Raw genomic sequence first — 17,392 nt, forward strand, 5'->3', positions numbered from 1 at the left:
GAATTGCCACCCCTAGTAGAAATCTTATGAATTTGATGCATGACTCGAATTTACTTACCGCCGATATATATATAGTAGGGAAAACTGCACCAATCGTCCCTCACATATCACAAATGTGAAAATTTAGTCCCTCAGAACAAAAATGATCAATTTTTATCCCTAACAAACAAAAAATGATCACCTTTAGTCATTTTTCACTTTTCCGGAACTCGTTGGGTCGACATGCAATGCCTAATTTTTAAGGGATAAAAGTGGCAAATCACTGTTGACCAATTATGCGAGGGACCAAGTGTGCAAAACTTTAGTTAAACATTCATAGAAAAAAAAACACAAAAACTAAGAAGCATATTTTTGGCTGCAAATTCAGGATAGTTGTCTTGGAGAAGAAGAACAACTTGTTTTGTAGCAACAGGAACTTCCTTCCTGGATGGCTCGGGTGAGTTCTTGGGATCATTGATCTGAAGCAAGGAATTGACACCGCCAGGCTTGAAATCAAGCTTTTGAATTCCCTTCTCCATAAGTTGGACTCTCCATCTCAAGAACTGAATGCGCTTCTCCTCAGTCCCAAATGTCTTCTTGTAGAGCTCCTCATCATCCAAAATCCAAAAATGTCACCGTGTAACTGTCAAATGCAAATCTGAAGGTTGCCCTTGGAGAATATATGCGGCCAGATTGGCTACCACCCAGCTCATCTGCATCAAGAAAATGAATGCCAAGCATAGTTGTGAAGGAACTTCGGTAAAAGCTGGTTATAGAGCAACAAGGGTGGAAATATCATCAAGGAAAAGTCGAAAGTTTCTCCAAATTACAAGCCTAAGGATATTGCCGTGGACATAAAGCGTGAGTATGGCATTTAGTTGAACTACTCGCAGGCATGGCATGCCAAGGAGATTGCCCGTGAGCAGCTTTAGGGATCTTATAAAGAGGCCTACTGCCAACTACCCTTCTTCTGTCAAAAGATAATGGAAACAAATCCAGGTAGTATTGCCACATTCATGACAAATGAGGACTCCAGCTTCCACAAGCTCTTTGTCTCGTTTCATGCATCAATATCTGGTTTTCAGCAAGGCTGTCGGCCTCTTATTTTCCTTGACAGCACTCTTCTGTACTCAAAGTATCAAGGCACATTGTTGGCTGCAACATCTGCAGATGAGAATGATAGTGTCTTTCTAGTAGCCTTTGTTGTTGTTGATGAAGAGACTGATGAAAATTGGCATTGGTTTCTGTCAGAACTCAAGTCTGCTGTCTCAACATCCAGGCAAATCACATTTATTGCTGATTCCCAGAAAGGAATAAGAGAGTCATTACGCCATATATTTGGTGAAGCCTGCTATCATGGTTATTGTCTATGCTATCTGGCTGAGAAACTGAATAGAGATTTGAAGGGGCAATTTTCACATGAAGCAAGAGGATTTGTCTGCTGCTGCCTATGCACCAAAACTTGAGGCAAGGCATTTGAATGCTGTGCAGAAAACATAAAGGCCATCTACTTCTTGTATGCTTCATTTCACCTTCCTTTTTCGGTGACTCCTTTGGAGCCTCTTTAGCCACTTCTTTCTTAAAGAGCTTGTTCCCCAAAATGGCTTCTTCCAGCTTCGATTTCAAATCATTCAAAGCCTTTTTCTCAAACTTTTTGAGATCATAAGGGAAATTACTTTCTTCCCTATAAGAAGAACTCTTCTCAACCATCTTCCCTTCTTTGCATACATCACCATCAATCACATCCTTCACTTGCTACACTTTCTCCATCTCCTTTTCTTCCTTCAAAACCTCTTCCTTTGTAGCAACCACTTCAGCCACCGCCTGAGTTGCCTCTGATTTCCCCTCAAAAGTCATGGGAACAATGCCTAAAATGAACGCAAAAACACCAAAAAAAAAATCAACAAAATCGTTCAATAAATTAATCAATTACAAACCAAATACGTAAATTAAAGAAAGCCCAACTCACTTTTACTTCTGATTTTGTTGAATTTCTATCACAAACTCTCCTCTTGCTTCTCCAATCTCCACTGCTGGTTCTTCTTTGGCCCTCTGAAAAGTTGAGAGAAGGAAATCAAGAATGGTTTGAGAGGAAGGGGAAGAGGGAGGGGGGAATTTTACACAGTGATTTGCCATTTTTACCCTTTAAAAATTGGGCATTGCACGTGGACCCAGTGAGCTCCGGCCAAAATTTGTTCGGAAAAGTGAAAAGGACTAAATGTGATCATTTTTTGTTTGTTAGGGATTAAAACTGATCATTTTTGTTCTGAAGGACTAAATTTTCACATTTGTGATATGTGAGGGATGATTGGTGCAGTTTTCCCTATATAGTATAAGTTGTTGCGTTTTGAGACGACAGAGAGGTTAGAAGCACAGAAAACCAACAAGTTGTGGTAGATGTTTGTTTAAGTTCTCAACTTCGGAGATGGCCGTCTGTCAATCCCCCTCCTCAATTCAATCATGCTAGTTGGCTTTTTAGTTTTTCAATAATTTTAAACTTACAAAAACATTTTAGTCCTGTTTGAATTGCCATTTTCTGTCAGAAAATTGCGTCGTTTTTCGTGATCACATTTCTCTATTATCTTTTTTTCTCACATACATCAAATCGTTACAATAATTTTTTAATGAAAAATGACGGAAAAATGCAATCCAGACGGGGATTCACCAAAAGCATAATTAGTAGCAAGTATTTAAGTTTAATAACTTCTAAGTATAATTTTTTTTTCGTTTGTTTGTTGGTGTAAAAATAATAATAATAATAGCTTGAGACTTCTAGTAACTTCCATATTGATTCTAATAAAAATATCTTATCCCACTTCATTATAATTATTACTATTAATTAATATAATAAGATGGAAAAGACGGGGACCAGGTGTCAAAACACCGGAGGACGCTTTGGACATGAGCAGAGGCCAACTTTGACGGGGGTGGCCGAGTCCATCTGACCCAATATTGTGCGTCGTGCCGCATAACGCGTCCCGCAGTCCTATATAAGACGCCAGCTTTGCAGCCCTAATGAAACCTGAAAAGCAAAGCCCTTTCGCTTCATAATACAACAGAGAGACAGAAGGAGGGGAGGTTAAAAAAAAACGTTCATAAGACGCTGCTGCAGGAGTTCTATTCCCATCCCCAAGTAAAACTTTCTGCAGCAGCTCTTTCATCCATCCAATTATTAATTAATATATATAATCGGGTATAATTTTCCGTCCTCTTCGTATCCATCCAAACAAACAATAATGGCACGCTCCTTCCCCAACGCAAAGCTCATCTCAGCTTTCGTTGCCCAAAGGATCTCTGTCGCTGCAAGCAGGTATGCGTTTTTGTTCTTTTTTTTTTTTGTTCCTTTCTATTTCTGTCGTTCCCAGATATTTATATATTGTTTTCAGCTTCTCGTGGGCGATTTAATCATGTAGGGGTGTAATAAATAAAAAATACGTGTCAATAAAATTATGCAGGCGGGGATATGCAGCAGGTGCATCACAGGGAGCGGTGCCTGGTAGCATGAGAGGAGGAAGCAACGCGAACATGATGCGGAAGAAAGGAGGGGAAGAGTCGAGCAGCAAGACCACCTCGTGGGTGCCGGACCCCGTGACCGGATATTACAGGCCTGAGACACACGCCGCCGAGATTGATGCTGCTGAGCTCCGCAACATGCTCTTGAAGCACAAGAATTGAAAAAGAAACCCACAAAATGGGGGAGGCTCTCAACTCCCAACAGTTTCTTGGTAAAGACGTGGAGGGATCAGTTTTCGCCTTCTTTAGTTCTGGTCCAAGACTAGTGCCTTTTTTTTTTTTATTTTTATTTTTATTTTTATTTTTTGGGGGAGTGGTTTTTCTTGTTAACCTCATTTCGTTTGATGAAACGTTGGAATTGTCAATTGTGGTGCTACTGCTACAACCAATATACATCTCCCTTAGGCCTCATGTGTAACGACTGGTGGGGTTAGCACCGAGTAATTCATGCGGGTCATATTCATTTTAGCTTTTTAGCCTCTCTTACCTTCTCTCTCTCTTTTGCTCTTTCTTTCTGGAATATATGTATATACATCAGTGCCGGTTATTGCCAACCATATGTGCTCCTGTTAGTTACCAACCTACATAATGTTAATCTGGATATGATCAACAAAAAATAGTTTGTTTAGTTGGAAAGGACTTCCAGGATCCAAAAAAAAATTCGAAAATAAATGATTTTCTTTTGAAGGAAAATTGCTAAATAAGGAAACCAGCATATTTGTTTTGGGTATGAATTACCGGAAATTTTTAGTATTTGGAAAAATGTTCATGGTGCTCGCCGGTTCTGAAAGTTCAAACTGTTTGGTCAGGATGATGTTGAATACACGCGCTCAGATTTCATGCGATCACCATGAGTTTTTTTTTGCTTTTTTGGGGGTTCCTTTGTAGGAGCATTTTCTCAACAAGCCGCCATGCACGATAGACAATCCTCGCCGGAGAATCTTTTTATTTTAACGTTTTTTGATTTCTACGACCCGGCTGTATGCCAGCAAAAATTAGCTAGTAAAAATGCGCCTCAATAAACAAGGTTATCTTTTCTGGAGCGAGTAGCACCATACATGATGGACAATTGATCCCCTTGGGACAAAATCAAAAGGGGCTTCCCTTTCTTTCATCACAGATCAGTGTATTTGATTAGTGGAATTCGGGAAGGGAACCTTCATGGTAAAGTTCCACAAGCAGCAAAAACAATGAACACATTCTGACCACCTCTTGCCACAGAGCTTAAGGATTGATAAGTGGCGAGGCCACCAGGAACGGCTCCTTTCGGGAGAGCCAAAAGAGAGAAAGTTGGCACGGGGAGTGCTCAAGAATCAACATTATTCTTGATGCATGTGATAATCGACCAAAGCAATTAGGTGGTTACCCATTATTCTTTGTTTCTGTCAAATGTGTTATTTTTGCATGTGTGTGTGTTGAATCTGACAGGCAGTTTGAGACTTGGGATCATTAACCAGAGCCTAATTTACAGTATATGCTTTAACTACTAACCAATTGATCCTTCCAATTAAACCAAAAGCCACAGGAACCGCAACTCGTCTTCCCCCGGATGCTGAAAAGGTTCATCCTGTTTTCACGAATCACAGATACTGCGCACTCAAGTTCATCCACATTCCTTTAGAGATGACCTGCCCAAAATATATTCGACAACTATTTAGAAGGACTTCAACCAAACTGTGCAACCCAATTTCACAACACAATCACATCAAGTTCCTCAACGCATAAATACACACTTCTGCTGTGTTTCTCTCTAATCAAGTAGACAGACAAGCAACATCACTCACCTAAGACTTGGAAATCCCAATGCTTCAGCTAGTACATGCACATGCACATTTGCTATATTCGTACATAAAGAACACTTGTTGAGATAAAAAGAGGATTCCTCTGCAGTTCAACCTACATAGGCCATCATATCCAAATGCAATGCAACTTTTGACACAAGGCACTGTTGTTGTCTACAATAGCAGTTGCAAGCTTCTTCTTTTGCAAGCTTACCATGAACAAAGCTGTTGCTTTGGAAGAAAAAAATATTTACTTCTCCAAAACAATTGATCCAAGCAAGGAGCTACAATAATGTTATTAAAATATGTCGCAGCAGATTGATGAAAAATTTGGTCCACAAACCAACAAGCGTGGCATAATTCAGATTTGTTGATCTACCAATGAAGTTAAACATCTGAAAATAACCTTCTTAGAAACTGAACCAAAAAATAAGATCAGTCTTTGCCATCTATCTTTTTTGTCACAAAATATGAAAAAAAAAAAACTATCTTTAAACTGACCTTTTGGCCTGAAAATGTCTTTTCTTTCACTCTAAATGAACAATTCAAGGAAATAAAAGGTGTCTCTCATGATCCCTTTCTGCTAGTCTCCATAATGAAACTCCAAAGAGAACTATCACTAAGCAAATGCGGCACCCTCGTTTCGTTTACCTCGCTATAAGCAAGCACCAGCTGATAGCAGTCTATCTCCCTAACTAGTCTCTCCAAGTATAGCACTTAGTCTATGGATTTTGAGCATGGATGTGAAACCAAGGATGCCATTTAGAAGTCCATTTTGGATGAAAGGAAAGCCCTCAGGATTAAAAAGCCCCAAGCCCTAATCCTGAAAGTAAAATACATGAAAATAGCTTAGCTTCCTTAACTATCTTCTCGATCGTTTAATTTCTCCTGCCCATGGTGAAAACTAAGCATAAAACTGTGTTCTGGCTTTCAGCATTTTAAATTCCAAACGTGAAGACTTTAAACAAGATACAGACCAGAAGCAGTAAATGTTCCCAATAGAACAAGCGAACGCTCCACATTGCAAATATCATCAACGTAAAGAGTTCCTGTGTTGTCCAAAATTTCACAATAAACTAAGCGAGAGATCAATTTTCAATGGTTGCAGGCAGCAGAACATAAATCAGCCACTTTTAGTTCATAGCAAAGGGTCTTACCAGCAATTGACATGCATTCAACATCTAAAACTAATCTCACAAAGCGAATTCGGGATAGGAGCAATAAACCGCCAAGAACAAAGAAGAGAACTAGCTCCAGATGGAAGGAAATCAAGAAGCCAGCTTAGGCTGAACCCAAATTGGTACAATATGATATTGAACAGCTGACAACAGCAGTATCTCCAATAAGAGGAAAAGGAAGTGAAAACAGGGGAATTATTTTATTTTTTTTTTTTAAAAAAAACAGCCTAAATCCAGAACTAACCTCCCAAGTGGTCGTGGTGGTGGTGGGTCCGAAAAGCTAAATTGAAGAAACAAAAGGACTCCTGAGAATCTTCCTGGTTTCCCCATCGCAATTCAATCCGCACCCACACTGCGGAATAAGATCGAAATTATCAACTGGGAAATCTGCGGAGGCAATCCCAACGGAAAACTGAAGGTCATCGCCGTTCCGAGTAACCTCCAAAATGTTGAGCCAGATAAAGAAAACCTTGACGCTAACGCCGGTGAGCCTTGAGAGCTTGTCCTTGGATATGTAACCACTGACCTTGGAATTATACTTCAATTGATACGAACCCTCCAACGAAAAGCTGCAAGACTTGTTAAAGTTAGCATTGAATTTACCGGTTTGCTCATCCAGATCATAGCCGGTGGCGCCTTTAGGGAGGAGGCCCACGGGAAAGTCATAGGATTGGAGGATTTCGTAGGCGCTGGACGCACCGTGGCTTGCGGCGGAGACCAGCAGCGGTGGGTTATCGTATACCGTCAAGGAAGAAAGGAAAATGACAACTAGGAGAATCGAACAGTTCATTGGGCGAACTTTTGACATGATCAGTTTGCAGTAGGTGGAGAGCGGCGTTGCGGATGATTTGTTTCAAGAATGTTTATAATTTTTTTTTTTACGCGAGTAATGGGTATGAATTCAACAAGACAATGCTTGAATTGCGCTGGGTTGGGGAGATTTTTTTTTGGTGGTGGGGGGGGGGGGGAGAGATTTTTACATCTGCAGCTTTTAGCTTGCAACCAAACGTAGGCAGGAATAATTAATTAATTGTCTGTGGGAACCAGAACGTAAGTAAGTTGGATTAATTATTATTGGGGACCCGGAGACCGAAGCTGTTAAGGTTCTACAACAGAACAGTTGTATCCAGTGCAGCAGACTAATACTAATAAGAATAACCAAATCAAAATTCTTAATTTAGCTGAAAATAGTACTAATAAGTCTCTCTCTCTCTCTCTCTCTCTCTCTCTCTCTCTCTCTCTATTAAAACTTCTTCTTTCTTATCCCCTACCCCCAAAATTGTAATAACCTCAAAGTAGTAATAATTTGTGGGCCAAAATTAGACTTGCCAAAAATCCAATTTGACACCCCTAATCCTAACACCTGACTCATTGAGACAGCCACGCGTCATCTCCAGAGTTCTGCTAGGCCGCCTATGGTAACTGATCCTACCCAGCGTCTGCATCTTCCGTGTCATTAGACCATCGGCACTTCTATTGGATGAATGAAAGTATTTGATCGTTTTATCCCCAAAAAAAAAGTCTTGGGAATGAAAAACAGCTTTCGCACGTGTTTGTGGTTGTGCACAGACCCAACTACCTATCATACGTGTTCTACTAGAACTACTGTTTCGCCTAAAAACCAATAAAATCTACTTACAGAGAATTATCAAAAATACAACATCTAAAACATATTTTAACAAATGTATAACCATCTGATCTGTTAGACAAACTATTTAAAAAAAATAAAAAAAATTACTCATTAGTATTCGAACCTGAACATAACAGTGCAGCTTTTGCCCTTGATTGCCATAAACAGGACGTAACCAATCCGGACCTTTCCTTTACAAGGACAAAATGAAGAATCGGAAACTCCAAAATAAATATGATTGGGTGCAGGATTTCTTCAACGAACATACAAGTACACAGCTACATAGATTCGTATTTTGCAGAATAAAGCGCATAAAATGGATAAGTCTACGAAATGGGAAATCTGAAAACAGTGCCCCTTATTTCTGGATGATCCTTCAGCATTAAAAAGAGAACCATCACCTCCAGGTTACAGCTAATACGGTACATAATTTTTAAGCGGAAGCTCACCGGTGCTGTTCAAGAAGGATAGAAAAGGCGCCTCCAATTAAACTTGGAGCCGCTTCCGTACATTCCGATTCCGTCCCCAACGGCGTTGACGCAGTCAAATCCACAGCCACACTGGGGACTCTCATAAAAGTTGTCCACATGAAAATCAGCAGAAGCGATCCCAACGGAGAAGTCCAGCTCGTCTCCGTCCAGGGTCACCTCTCCAATGCTCAGCCAAAAGAAGAGGACCTTGACTTGGACACCGCTCAAGTCCGTGAGACGTTGATAGGATATGACCCCCGTTACTTTTGACTTGTACCTGATATTGTAGCCATCTATGGTGAAGCTGCAAGTCTCGTCCAAGTAGACGGTAAACTTGCCGGTGCTCCTGTCCAGTTCATAGCTAGTCACCCCCTCCGGTAGAATACCCACAGGGAACCCGTACTCTTGCAACACTTGGTACACTGTTGGAGTAGTACCGTCGTCGCTCATCGCCGGCGAACTTGACAAGAGTGCTAGGGAGACGAAGAAGATGCACAACGTCGTCGTCGTGGTTCTTGAATCCATGGTCATTAGACGCTACCTGCTGTGTTTAGCGATCAAGTGGTGGGAATTAGTTCCGAGATTTGGTCGATTTTGGCTAATAGATCCTGTGAAATAGACTGCAAGAAACTGATCCGGTTTCCTTCTTATATCCCTAGTCTTACCTGTACTGCTGCCGCTGCTACTGCTATTGTATTCTCACGGGAAACTAGGAGGTGCTAGAGTGAAACGCTTCTTGGCTAAAGTCGGGGATACGAGTCCTGTAGTCCAGCCGCGTGATCAGTACGTGGGTCAAAAAATGGGACTTTGTTGAACGGGAAAAGCAAACGGTATTCAAGTCCGTGACGGATGTATCGACATTCAATAATGATTTCAACCACTCACATTCCAGGGAACGGGGCAGGAGCGGTCACCAGAATGACCGCTCCTGAGCGGTTAACGGTCATGATTTGATCTCAATAAATTGTGCGATTCAGATAATAAGTTGTGCATCGATTTTCATATTATGTGTGAGATTTATAAAATTTTGTACTAAAATTACAAGTTGTGCAAAATAAAATTACGTCCTGTGCAACCAAAGTTACTCACGGTTGAAAATGGTCAAAATCGTTGGTGAGTGCAATCGTCCGTGCCCCTTGTCCCACATTCCAGGTGACTTTGAGTGTGTTTGGATTGCAAATTTATTTCAAATAATATTACGCTTGTATCATAAACACATTTTTCACCTACCTTTTTATATTCTCAACTACTTTTTATCTCACATACATCAAATCACAAAAAATGCTTCAATAATTATTCCAAATAATATTTCAGATAATACTCTATCCAAACACACTTTTTGATATTTACCACTATTTTCTCACTTGTCTTTCTCACGTAATTGCAATGGCATGTCAATCAGGAAATAATTTCAGAAACATCTTTCTAACAATTTAGATTATCTCCTCTAAAGTTTAAAAAATTACATTAACCTCTCTTATTATTATTACTAAATGACTACACTGACCTTCACAAAATCTACTAATCATATGAAAATGGAGTTAAAAAAAAAACAAAAAAAAAAAATCCTTTCCCACTAAAACCTCTTTATTTAAAAAGCTCATGTCTCATTTCACCTACGACAATATCTAAAAACTCTCATCTTGTTTCCTCTGATTGGATTTCTTGTTCAATTATGCAAAAAAGCCGATCAGCCAATAAGGATACATTTGTTCTAACTTAAAATTCTTCTATCACTAAAGTTGTTATAGAAATCATGTAAGGATAATATAGGATATTCATTGCATCCTTTGTGCATATATTACCAATTGTTATCAAGACACGGCATATGAAGAAGGTTTCTATAATTTTTCAAACTTCATAGAAGGTAACTATAACTGTGAAAAACTTTAAGGCACGTTTATGAAATTATCCCATTAATCAATTCCTACTTATCATTTATCAAGCCATTCAAGAACAACCACCATTCTTTTTTTTTTCCTTTTTTTTTTTTTTGTGGATAGGTGCTTGTCTAATCCTACACTTACTCCTAGTCCTACTTTAACTTATACTAAGGGGAGGACCTAATTGGACAATTGAAAAATCGACAAAGATTAAACTACAATCGGATCAGACGGATGCACTACACACTAAAGGGAGGACCGCACCATTCTATTATGTCTTGTGACTACATTGCCCCGTCAATGGTACAAACTTTTTTTTTTTGAGGCAATTGGACAGGAAACTTAGGTAGAGGATCCATTTCGGATTCAAACTGTAGTGGATTTGTTTGGATAAAGTATTATTTGAAATTATTACTATAGCACTTTTTTTTGATGTGATGTATGTGAAATAAAAAGATAGTTAAAAATATACTAAGATGAGCTGAAAAAATATGTTTATGATGCAAGCCAAATATTATTTAGAATAATTTGCTATCCAAACACTCTTAAAATTATCACTTGCTAGTAACAACATCACCAATGCGTGTTGCAGTGCAAGTTGAGATATCCTATTTTTTTTTAATTAATTGACAATATCTATACGCTATGTATACTTTAACCTAAAGGAGTGTCCAACTAGATCAGGAAGCTAAAGAGAGAAAAATCCACCTCTAAATAAAAAAGGTACACTAATGCACATGAGCAGGTGCAAAGATCTATAAAACCTTAGAACTGCAAATTCCCTATTACATTCTATGCTATGCATGTTGGTCAAATGCTCTCAAATATTCACACATTCTTTTTAGTTCCATTTCTAACGTTTTCCACTAAAAGTAGCTCATAGAGTCAGTAGTATTACACATTTTTTTTTTCAAAAAAAATATAATTCGGACTAGTCATACTTAGCTTTGTCCTTTACCCCGTTATTTATCTATTTATTTATTTTTTACTTCCGAGAGAAAATAATAATGACGGATAACTAATAAGCTCAAAATTTTCGATTAAAAAAAGGCTAAAAAATTAAAAACATCGTGAAACACATTGGTCAGTGCATTTTTATCGAAAAAAACCTGCGAGGTGCTGTCCTAACTCAGGAAATGAATATTTAGGATTGATTGTCGTTGGGTCCCGTTCTCAAGTGTCAGACTGAACTTCAACGGACGCAATCTGGACTCCCTGGGCTTGGGCTTGGGCTTGGGCTTGGGCTTGGGCTTGGGTTTCAAGTTCCACCACCGGTAATCCCACACAAGCCACAAATTGCACAGTCGCCGATATTTTTAACAAAGTGATGGACTGTATAGAATATACAGGATGCCCGCCCCGGCGCGGCAACAAATACTCATTACCTATTTGCTTTCATTGCAGACTCTTTTGCTAATTCAAATCCGAATGGACTGTAAAAAAGTGATGATTTAACTTTGAAGTGAAAATCTCCCCTAACAAGTCAGTAGTGTAAAGACGAAGACAGATACCAGTTATTTTTCCAATCACCACCACCTGTAACACATTTAAACCCACATCCACACCGGGGAGACACCTCAAAATCACGGACCGGAAACTTGGCGGAGGTGATACCAACCGAGAACTCAAGATCTTCCCCATTCCGTCTTACCTCCACTATCTTCAACGACAGCTTCAGCACTTCAACGCTAACACCTCTGAGTTTGGTGAGCCGATCCTTCGATATCACTCCGGATATGGTGGACTTGTACCTCAGCTTGTATAAATTCGTCAGCCAAAAGCTGCAGGTGCCATTTAGATGAGCCGAGAACTCACCGGTGTTGGGCTTCAAATCATAGCCGGTTGCACCCTGTGGAAGAAGACCCACAGGAAAGTCGTATTGCTCAAGAGCTTCGTAAGCCGAAGGCTTCTCCTTTCCAGAATAAGCACATAGGCAAAAGGGGCAGAGGCAGAGTAGGGTCAACCACGATGACATGGATTGGATACCTTTTGGCTTAAGAAAACTACTACCACCCCAATAATATTCTGCTCTCTTCATTTTTCTGGGCTTTTTCCCCGTAATGGACGGACGTTCAAAAGTAGTGCCTCATATAGAATTCGCGACAACTTCAACAGCTAATGCCTAGTTGGTATCTCCCGAAGTTTACAAAATTACATTAGTAAAGGTGAATGAAGGAAAAAGAAAGGTAAAATTTAAAAAATTTTCTACTCAAAATCATAAATATCATAGCAAACATCATGTCAAAAGAAATGAATAACCTATTTTGTTGAATATTGTGATAACTAGTATAATTTTATTGCTTATTTATGTTATGTAATTTATTATATGTGAACTTTTTGACTAATAAAATATGTGTATTAATTATTTTTATTTTTTTATTAATACAACTTATATACATGCATATTATGAAATTAAAATTCCATCTCTCTTCTCAAAGTATTTTTTTAATGTTATTTTTTCTAATTGAACTAATTTTGTTATCAAAACTTTAACTTTATGAGAGATTTGTATTACTTTACAAACTTCAGAGGAGGCTAGTGAAATTATTAAAAACCTTAGGGGAGGTATCTGAAATTATCCCTAACGCCTAATGGGGAATTTTGACCCCAAAAAAAAAATGCCAAATGGGGAAGGCTACAAATAATTGTCGCTATTGGTACACTATCATCTTAGCTGTCATGCACCTCCATCTGTCCACGTGCTGCTGTTTCTTTTTTTTTTTTTTTTTGGGGTGTTTTTGTTTTTTGTTTTTTTTCGGGTGAGTTCTCCAAATAACAATTTAAAAATCCATTGATGTTAATACCCGCTAGACGACCAGTGCAAGCAATCAATAATGAAAGTTACAAACAGAACGAGTTCTTAAACCACTGAATGTTGCTGATACTTCCCCTTCAATTATCAGATGCCAATCAACATCCAGTTGAGCCAACAACCAGGGAACCTTTTTTTTTTCCGGCAACGATGACATTTCAACCAGGGACCTACCCAATTCAAGAAGACAAAAAATAGAAAGCAATGGGAATCTGGCGATTATTAGAGGGAATATTACAGAAAAAGCAGAGATCAACTGTAGTAGAATGGAGGATTAACAGGATATAATTTCCTCAAGACTCAATTTACATGTAAACCTTTTCTTTCCTGTACCTGTTCGGTTTTCAAGCAACGGAACATTATTGTATGAGTTCTAAAATAGACTTAAATCATCTATACGAATTCATATGTCCTATTTACAGAGTATTACTTCCCCAATCCTCGGGTATTAGCTTTTATGTTTTTGAGGTTTTAGAGATTCTAAAGCCAAAACAGAAGAGTAATCCCGAAAAACCATTATTATTTTTTGGGGGAAGGGTAGAAGGGGGGAGGGGGGGGCGTTGATTAATCTTTTGGTATGTTCTTCGTTCTAAAAGGAAGAGTAAAGTAAAGATAACAAAGAACAGCAACTGAACAGAAAGGGAAATCACCAAAAGGTTGGCATGAACATAGCCAGGTAAGGACATGATCCCACGGTTACAATGTCAAAATATAACGAATTGCAAAATCAAGTAAATAAAGCAAAGAAAAAATAATTTTTGGTTAAGTTGGACATAAACCAAGTCTGATAGAGCTACCTACGATCTTAAGAGACCAAGCAACATTCTAATCAGCAAACAGAAACAAGCTATTGGAGCTGCAAGAGAGTGTGATGAAGTACGTAACACCAAATTTCATGGGCAATTATGAAAATTTGAATAGAACGCGAGCCAACATACTATGATTAAGCTAATTCCAACTAGTGTAAAGTAACTGGCGAGCCAATGGAAGAATTACCAGCAAATAAGCACGTATAGAGAATGAATAAATTTAATTCACATCTTTCAGTCGTTTTATCAATGCATCTAGAGATTTCTTCTTCGTATTCTGCTTCGCTCCCCTTGTTCCAAATGACCCAAACAGCCTGTCGGATTGATCCCTTAACTTCTCTGAAATGGCCACTACTTTCCGGTAGTCCAAAGCATTATAACTTCTCTCTCGGATAACTGGATTTAAGAAGTTCTCAGGATGATTGCTCAAGAGCAAGTTAATCAATTGCCTTGACTCAACAAGTGCTGTTTTCAACTCATTTGCATCTGCATCAGACAAAAGTGTAGCTTGGTTCTCAGCAAATGATTCCAACATCCGGACATCCACATCAAGTCCCATAATAGCGTTTACGTTAAATCTCTTAACTGATTCCCCAAGTAAAGCTCCAACGATCATCTCAGATATGTGAGAAAGAACATCTTGCAGAACCCTCTTAAGAACCTCAACCGGCAAAATCTGCTGAGCAGTAGAGACGAGAGTTTCTAGAAATATAATCACCTCATTCGCATATTCATTACCACCCTGTAGAGTATCATCGGCCATCCAGTTCACATTCTCAATTAGAGTCAAAAATCCATCGACCTTCTGCTTAAGCAACCCAGAGAGCATCTCCTCAGCTGCATCACGAGCTTTCGTTAGAGGAAACTGCTTCCTGCCCCTTTCGGCCATTCTTAAAGGAATTCCTGAAAGTTGTGCAGCATGGCAAAAAAAGAAGTCACAAGCACGCTCAAATACAGCCATATTCGCTGCCATCTGCATTGCCTGAGTAACCCCGTTAACTGAAGTATTAATGATCTTCAATAAAGCCCCATCCAGAACTTCAGCCAAGAGCCTATCCAAATACTTCTTCACCACATCATAGAACTCGAGCTGTCCGCCATACGACATGAAACTCACCGAATCCTCAATGAATGACCGCACAATTCTACAGCAATCAGGCACGGTGGAAGAAAATGGTGCAACATAAGGGAATGCGGGCATAAGATTAGAAGTTTGTAACTGAAACGAGAGAACGTTCATGGAATATTCATACTCTTTCTTCATATACATCTGCTCAAGCTTATCCGCGGCAAGAGCCTCGGCAATCTGCTTACGACAATCAGACAACAAGAGCTCATGATACTTATCCCTGTGCTTGCTCAAAACATCAAGCAAAGCATCAGTAGGATAACCATATCTCCGCAACGTAACGCCAAGCAAACTCACATAATCCTTTATCAGTAGCAGATGATTAGCTGTCTGCATTCTAGAGAATTGATCCTCTAAAACGGAACACATTTTGCTCACAGCAGTATCCCACAAATTCTCAACCTCCATCTTCGAAATTAACCCCCCACCAGTCCTCAAAACTCTATCCTCAACTATAAAGAACCCGGCAATTTGAGCCAAAAAGGTTTGATGCGATTCGAGAAAAGGGGTCATTGAAGATACCTGAAAATCCGAAGTTAATTGAAGCTTCCGGTTTTCGAAATAATACTGCCTGAAACGATCCTCCAGCCCAAGAGTCTGGTGAATATGATGGGCTCGGTACAAGGGCATCAAATCAAATCCCAAAGCCCCTGCCCCACCGTTACCATAGCCTTCCCTGTTATTCTCGCTGAATCCGTCTAGCCCTTCATCATCTTCTTCCTCAAGCGCGTAAACGCAGTCCCGAAGACTCAGACGACTCTGCTCCTCGGCTTGCCTCTGCTTGATCCTGAGCTCCTCCTCTCTCTGCCTAGCAGCTGAGGCTTGCCCAATCGCGAGTTGACCCAGATTCCGACTCACTATTCGAATCTCCACCAGCCAGTCCCCGAACTCCTTGCTTACTTTCCTCTCTATATGAGCTCGAATCTCCGGGATCTGCTTCTCCAGCATGCGCCGGAGAGTAGACGACGGCATCTTTTTCAGAAGCTCACGCTCAATCGAGTCCACGCACTTGAGGGCCATGTAGAAGTTGTTGTTGGAGAGATGAAAATTGGCTCGGGAGCAGAGCTCGACTAATTGAGCACAGGTCCGAAGAGATTCGATGGCGAGAGTGATGTTCTTGCATTTGTTGCGGGCCTCGACGAAGGAATCCAGGGAGGTGAGCAAGGGGAGGGCGACGGACTGAAGCTGGGAGTTGGAAATGGAGAGAGAGGATTTTAGGGAATCGACGTCGGAGAGGAGGGAGCGGAGGTCGTCGACTGCCATGATGAAGTCTTGGTAGTGGGCCCTACAAACGTCCTCGATTTCGGACTCTTTGGATCGGGAGAAGTGTCGGAGGTGGTGAAGGAGGGTCTCGGGTTTACCGGTGGCGAAGGCCTTGCGGACGAAGGGGCCTAAGTCCTCGCCGTTGCAGATGGCAGCAGAGAGGAGGAGCTGGTCTTGTTTGTCGGCGGAATCGCCGTTGTCAGTTGAAGCCGGAACTACTTTCCGGCGCATCTTGGACGAGTGCATGGGATGGGTTGGGGAGTTGGAACGGACAGTAAGTGCTAGAGCGACGGAGCCGCTAAAAATGGAGGGGATTTAGGAAGGAGGAAAATAAAACCCGCCAAAAAAAAAAAAAAACGGAGTTGGGAGACCGCTGAAGAAGAAGAAGAAGAAGAAGATCGTGGATTCGTGAAAAGTGGGGTGGTTAGGACTTAGGACATTGAGGAGGTCCGCTTAGAATTTTAGTCCCCTCCAGTAATCTTAGGTATCTATTGACTAAAATGCCACTGGAATGGGTTGGGTGGGTTGGTTTGACGGAGTTTGCACTTTGTTCTTCATCTCATCTCATAGTTAAAAAGATGCTCCAGGAAGTGTTACGTTAAAGGTAAGGAATTAGAAAAGGGCAGTCAGAATTTGAAAGAAGAGAAGGAAGCATTTCGAGGTCTTTTCGTCATTTTCCTGCTCTCATTTCGCACGACTGTCTGAAGTCGAAGTATTAGTCAAAATCAGACGCCGTCCAAAAGCATATCCAATTGTCGACCCCCGGCGGCCAACTGCCTCGACGTACAACGCAGCTACGGAGTACATACCAATTTTCTAACTAAAAGAAAATTTGGATTCTTGCATCTTATTGCATTCCGCCCTAAACTTTATATAATTTCTCAAAGATTGTGTTTAGATCGGTGGATTTGATTCTTTTGAATTTAGCGAAGGATGTGATTCATT

The 17,392-nt window shown here is 40.2% G+C and overlaps 6 protein-coding genes across 8 annotated transcripts; 1 reads left to right on the forward strand and 5 right to left on the reverse strand.

Moving 5' to 3' along the window:
* Nucleotides 1–292: 292 nt before the first annotated feature.
* On the reverse strand, nt 293–2,106 carry LOC140020560 (uncharacterized). The gene is made up of 3 exons (XM_072071571.1): nt 1,949–2,106; nt 1,273–1,847; nt 293–602 (listed from the first exon to the last, which is right to left on the reverse strand). Exons 2-3 carry the CDS (start codon nt 1,687–1,689, stop codon nt 306–308), a joined length of 714 nt encoding a protein of 237 aa, XP_071927672.1. The 5' UTR covers nt 1,690–1,847; nt 1,949–2,106; the 3' UTR covers nt 293–305.
* Nucleotides 2,107–2,987: 881 nt separating this feature from the next.
* Nucleotides 2,988–3,960, forward strand: LOC113718216 (protein SENESCENCE-ASSOCIATED GENE 21, mitochondrial-like). Its single transcript, XM_027243134.2, has 2 exons — nt 2,988–3,289; nt 3,435–3,960. The coding sequence occupies exons 1-2, from the start codon at nt 3,216–3,218 to the stop codon at nt 3,652–3,654; spliced, it is 294 nt and encodes a 97-aa protein (XP_027098935.1). The 5' UTR covers nt 2,988–3,215; the 3' UTR covers nt 3,655–3,960.
* Nucleotides 3,961–4,830: 870 nt separating this feature from the next.
* LOC113696412 (uncharacterized protein At5g01610-like) lies at nt 4,831–8,066 on the reverse strand. 3 transcript variants are annotated; one of them, XR_011821334.1, is made up of 2 exons: nt 6,431–8,066; nt 4,831–5,120 (listed from the first exon to the last, which is right to left on the reverse strand). XR_011821334.1 is itself a non-coding variant. In XM_072065529.1 (2 exons), exon 1 carries the CDS (start codon nt 7,257–7,259, stop codon nt 6,732–6,734), a length of 528 nt encoding a protein of 175 aa, XP_071921630.1. In that variant the 5' UTR covers nt 7,260–8,066; the 3' UTR covers nt 4,831–5,120; nt 6,696–6,731. The 3 variants fall into 3 exon arrangements, 2 of the variants coding, with proteins under 2 accessions (XP_071921630.1, XP_071921640.1); XM_072065529.1 differs by having other exon boundaries at nt 6,696–8,066; XM_072065539.1 differs by having other exon boundaries at nt 5,063–6,096; nt 6,696–8,066.
* Nucleotides 8,067–8,206: 140 nt separating this feature from the next.
* LOC140003705 (uncharacterized protein At5g01610-like) lies at nt 8,207–9,082 on the reverse strand. The gene is made up of 2 exons (XM_072065526.1): nt 8,531–9,082; nt 8,207–8,272 (listed from the first exon to the last, which is right to left on the reverse strand). The coding sequence occupies exon 1, from the start codon at nt 9,080–9,082 to the stop codon at nt 8,540–8,542; it is 543 nt and encodes a 180-aa protein (XP_071921627.1). The 3' UTR covers nt 8,207–8,272; nt 8,531–8,539.
* On the reverse strand, nt 8,289–17,078 carry LOC113718230 (exocyst complex component SEC15B-like). The gene is made up of 2 exons (XM_027243159.2): nt 9,217–17,078; nt 8,289–9,095 (listed from the first exon to the last, which is right to left on the reverse strand). The coding sequence occupies exon 1, from the start codon at nt 16,691–16,693 to the stop codon at nt 14,276–14,278; it is 2,418 nt and encodes an 805-aa protein (XP_027098960.2). The 5' UTR covers nt 16,694–17,078; the 3' UTR covers nt 8,289–9,095; nt 9,217–14,275.
* LOC113735249 (uncharacterized protein At5g01610-like) lies at nt 11,918–12,472 on the reverse strand. The gene has a single exon (XM_027262271.2). It carries the CDS (start codon nt 12,470–12,472, stop codon nt 11,918–11,920), a length of 555 nt encoding a protein of 184 aa, XP_027118072.1.
* Nucleotides 17,079–17,392: the final 314 nt, after the last annotated feature.

The sequence above is a fragment of the Coffea arabica genome, chromosome 1e (assembly GCF_036785885.1).
Source record: "Coffea arabica cultivar ET-39 chromosome 1e, Coffea Arabica ET-39 HiFi, whole genome shotgun sequence".
Classification (NCBI taxonomy): Eukaryota; Viridiplantae; Streptophyta; class Magnoliopsida; order Gentianales; family Rubiaceae; genus Coffea; species Coffea arabica.

What these genes read in the sequence shown, in the direction of transcription:
- LOC140020560 (XM_072071571.1), bottom strand. Translation starts at nt 1,689, where the DNA reads ATGGTTGAGAAGAGTTCTTCTTATAGGGAAGAAAGTAATTTCCCTTAT. An exon ending in TCCTTTCTGGGAATCAGCAA is followed by an intron (nt 603 to 1,272) that starts TAAATGTGATTT and finishes TGACATTTTTGG; the next exon opens with ATTTTGGATGATGAGGAGCT.
- LOC113718216 (XM_027243134.2), top strand. Translation starts at nt 3,216, where the DNA reads ATGGCACGCTCCTTCCCCAACGCAAAGCTCATCTCAGCTTTCGTTGCC. An exon ending in ATCTCTGTCGCTGCAAGCAG is followed by an intron (nt 3,290 to 3,434) that starts GTATGCGTTTTT and finishes AAAATTATGCAG; the next exon opens with GCGGGGATATGCAGCAGGTG.
- LOC113696412 (XM_072065529.1), bottom strand. Translation starts at nt 7,259, where the DNA reads ATGTCAAAAGTTCGCCCAATGAACTGTTCGATTCTCCTAGTTGTCATT.
- LOC140003705 (XM_072065526.1), bottom strand. Translation starts at nt 9,082, where the DNA reads ATGACCATGGATTCAAGAACCACGACGACGACGTTGTGCATCTTCTTC.
- LOC113735249 (XM_027262271.2), bottom strand. Translation starts at nt 12,472, where the DNA reads ATGAAGAGAGCAGAATATTATTGGGGTGGTAGTAGTTTTCTTAAGCCA.
- LOC113718230 (XM_027243159.2), bottom strand. Translation starts at nt 16,693, where the DNA reads ATGCACTCGTCCAAGATGCGCCGGAAAGTAGTTCCGGCTTCAACTGAC.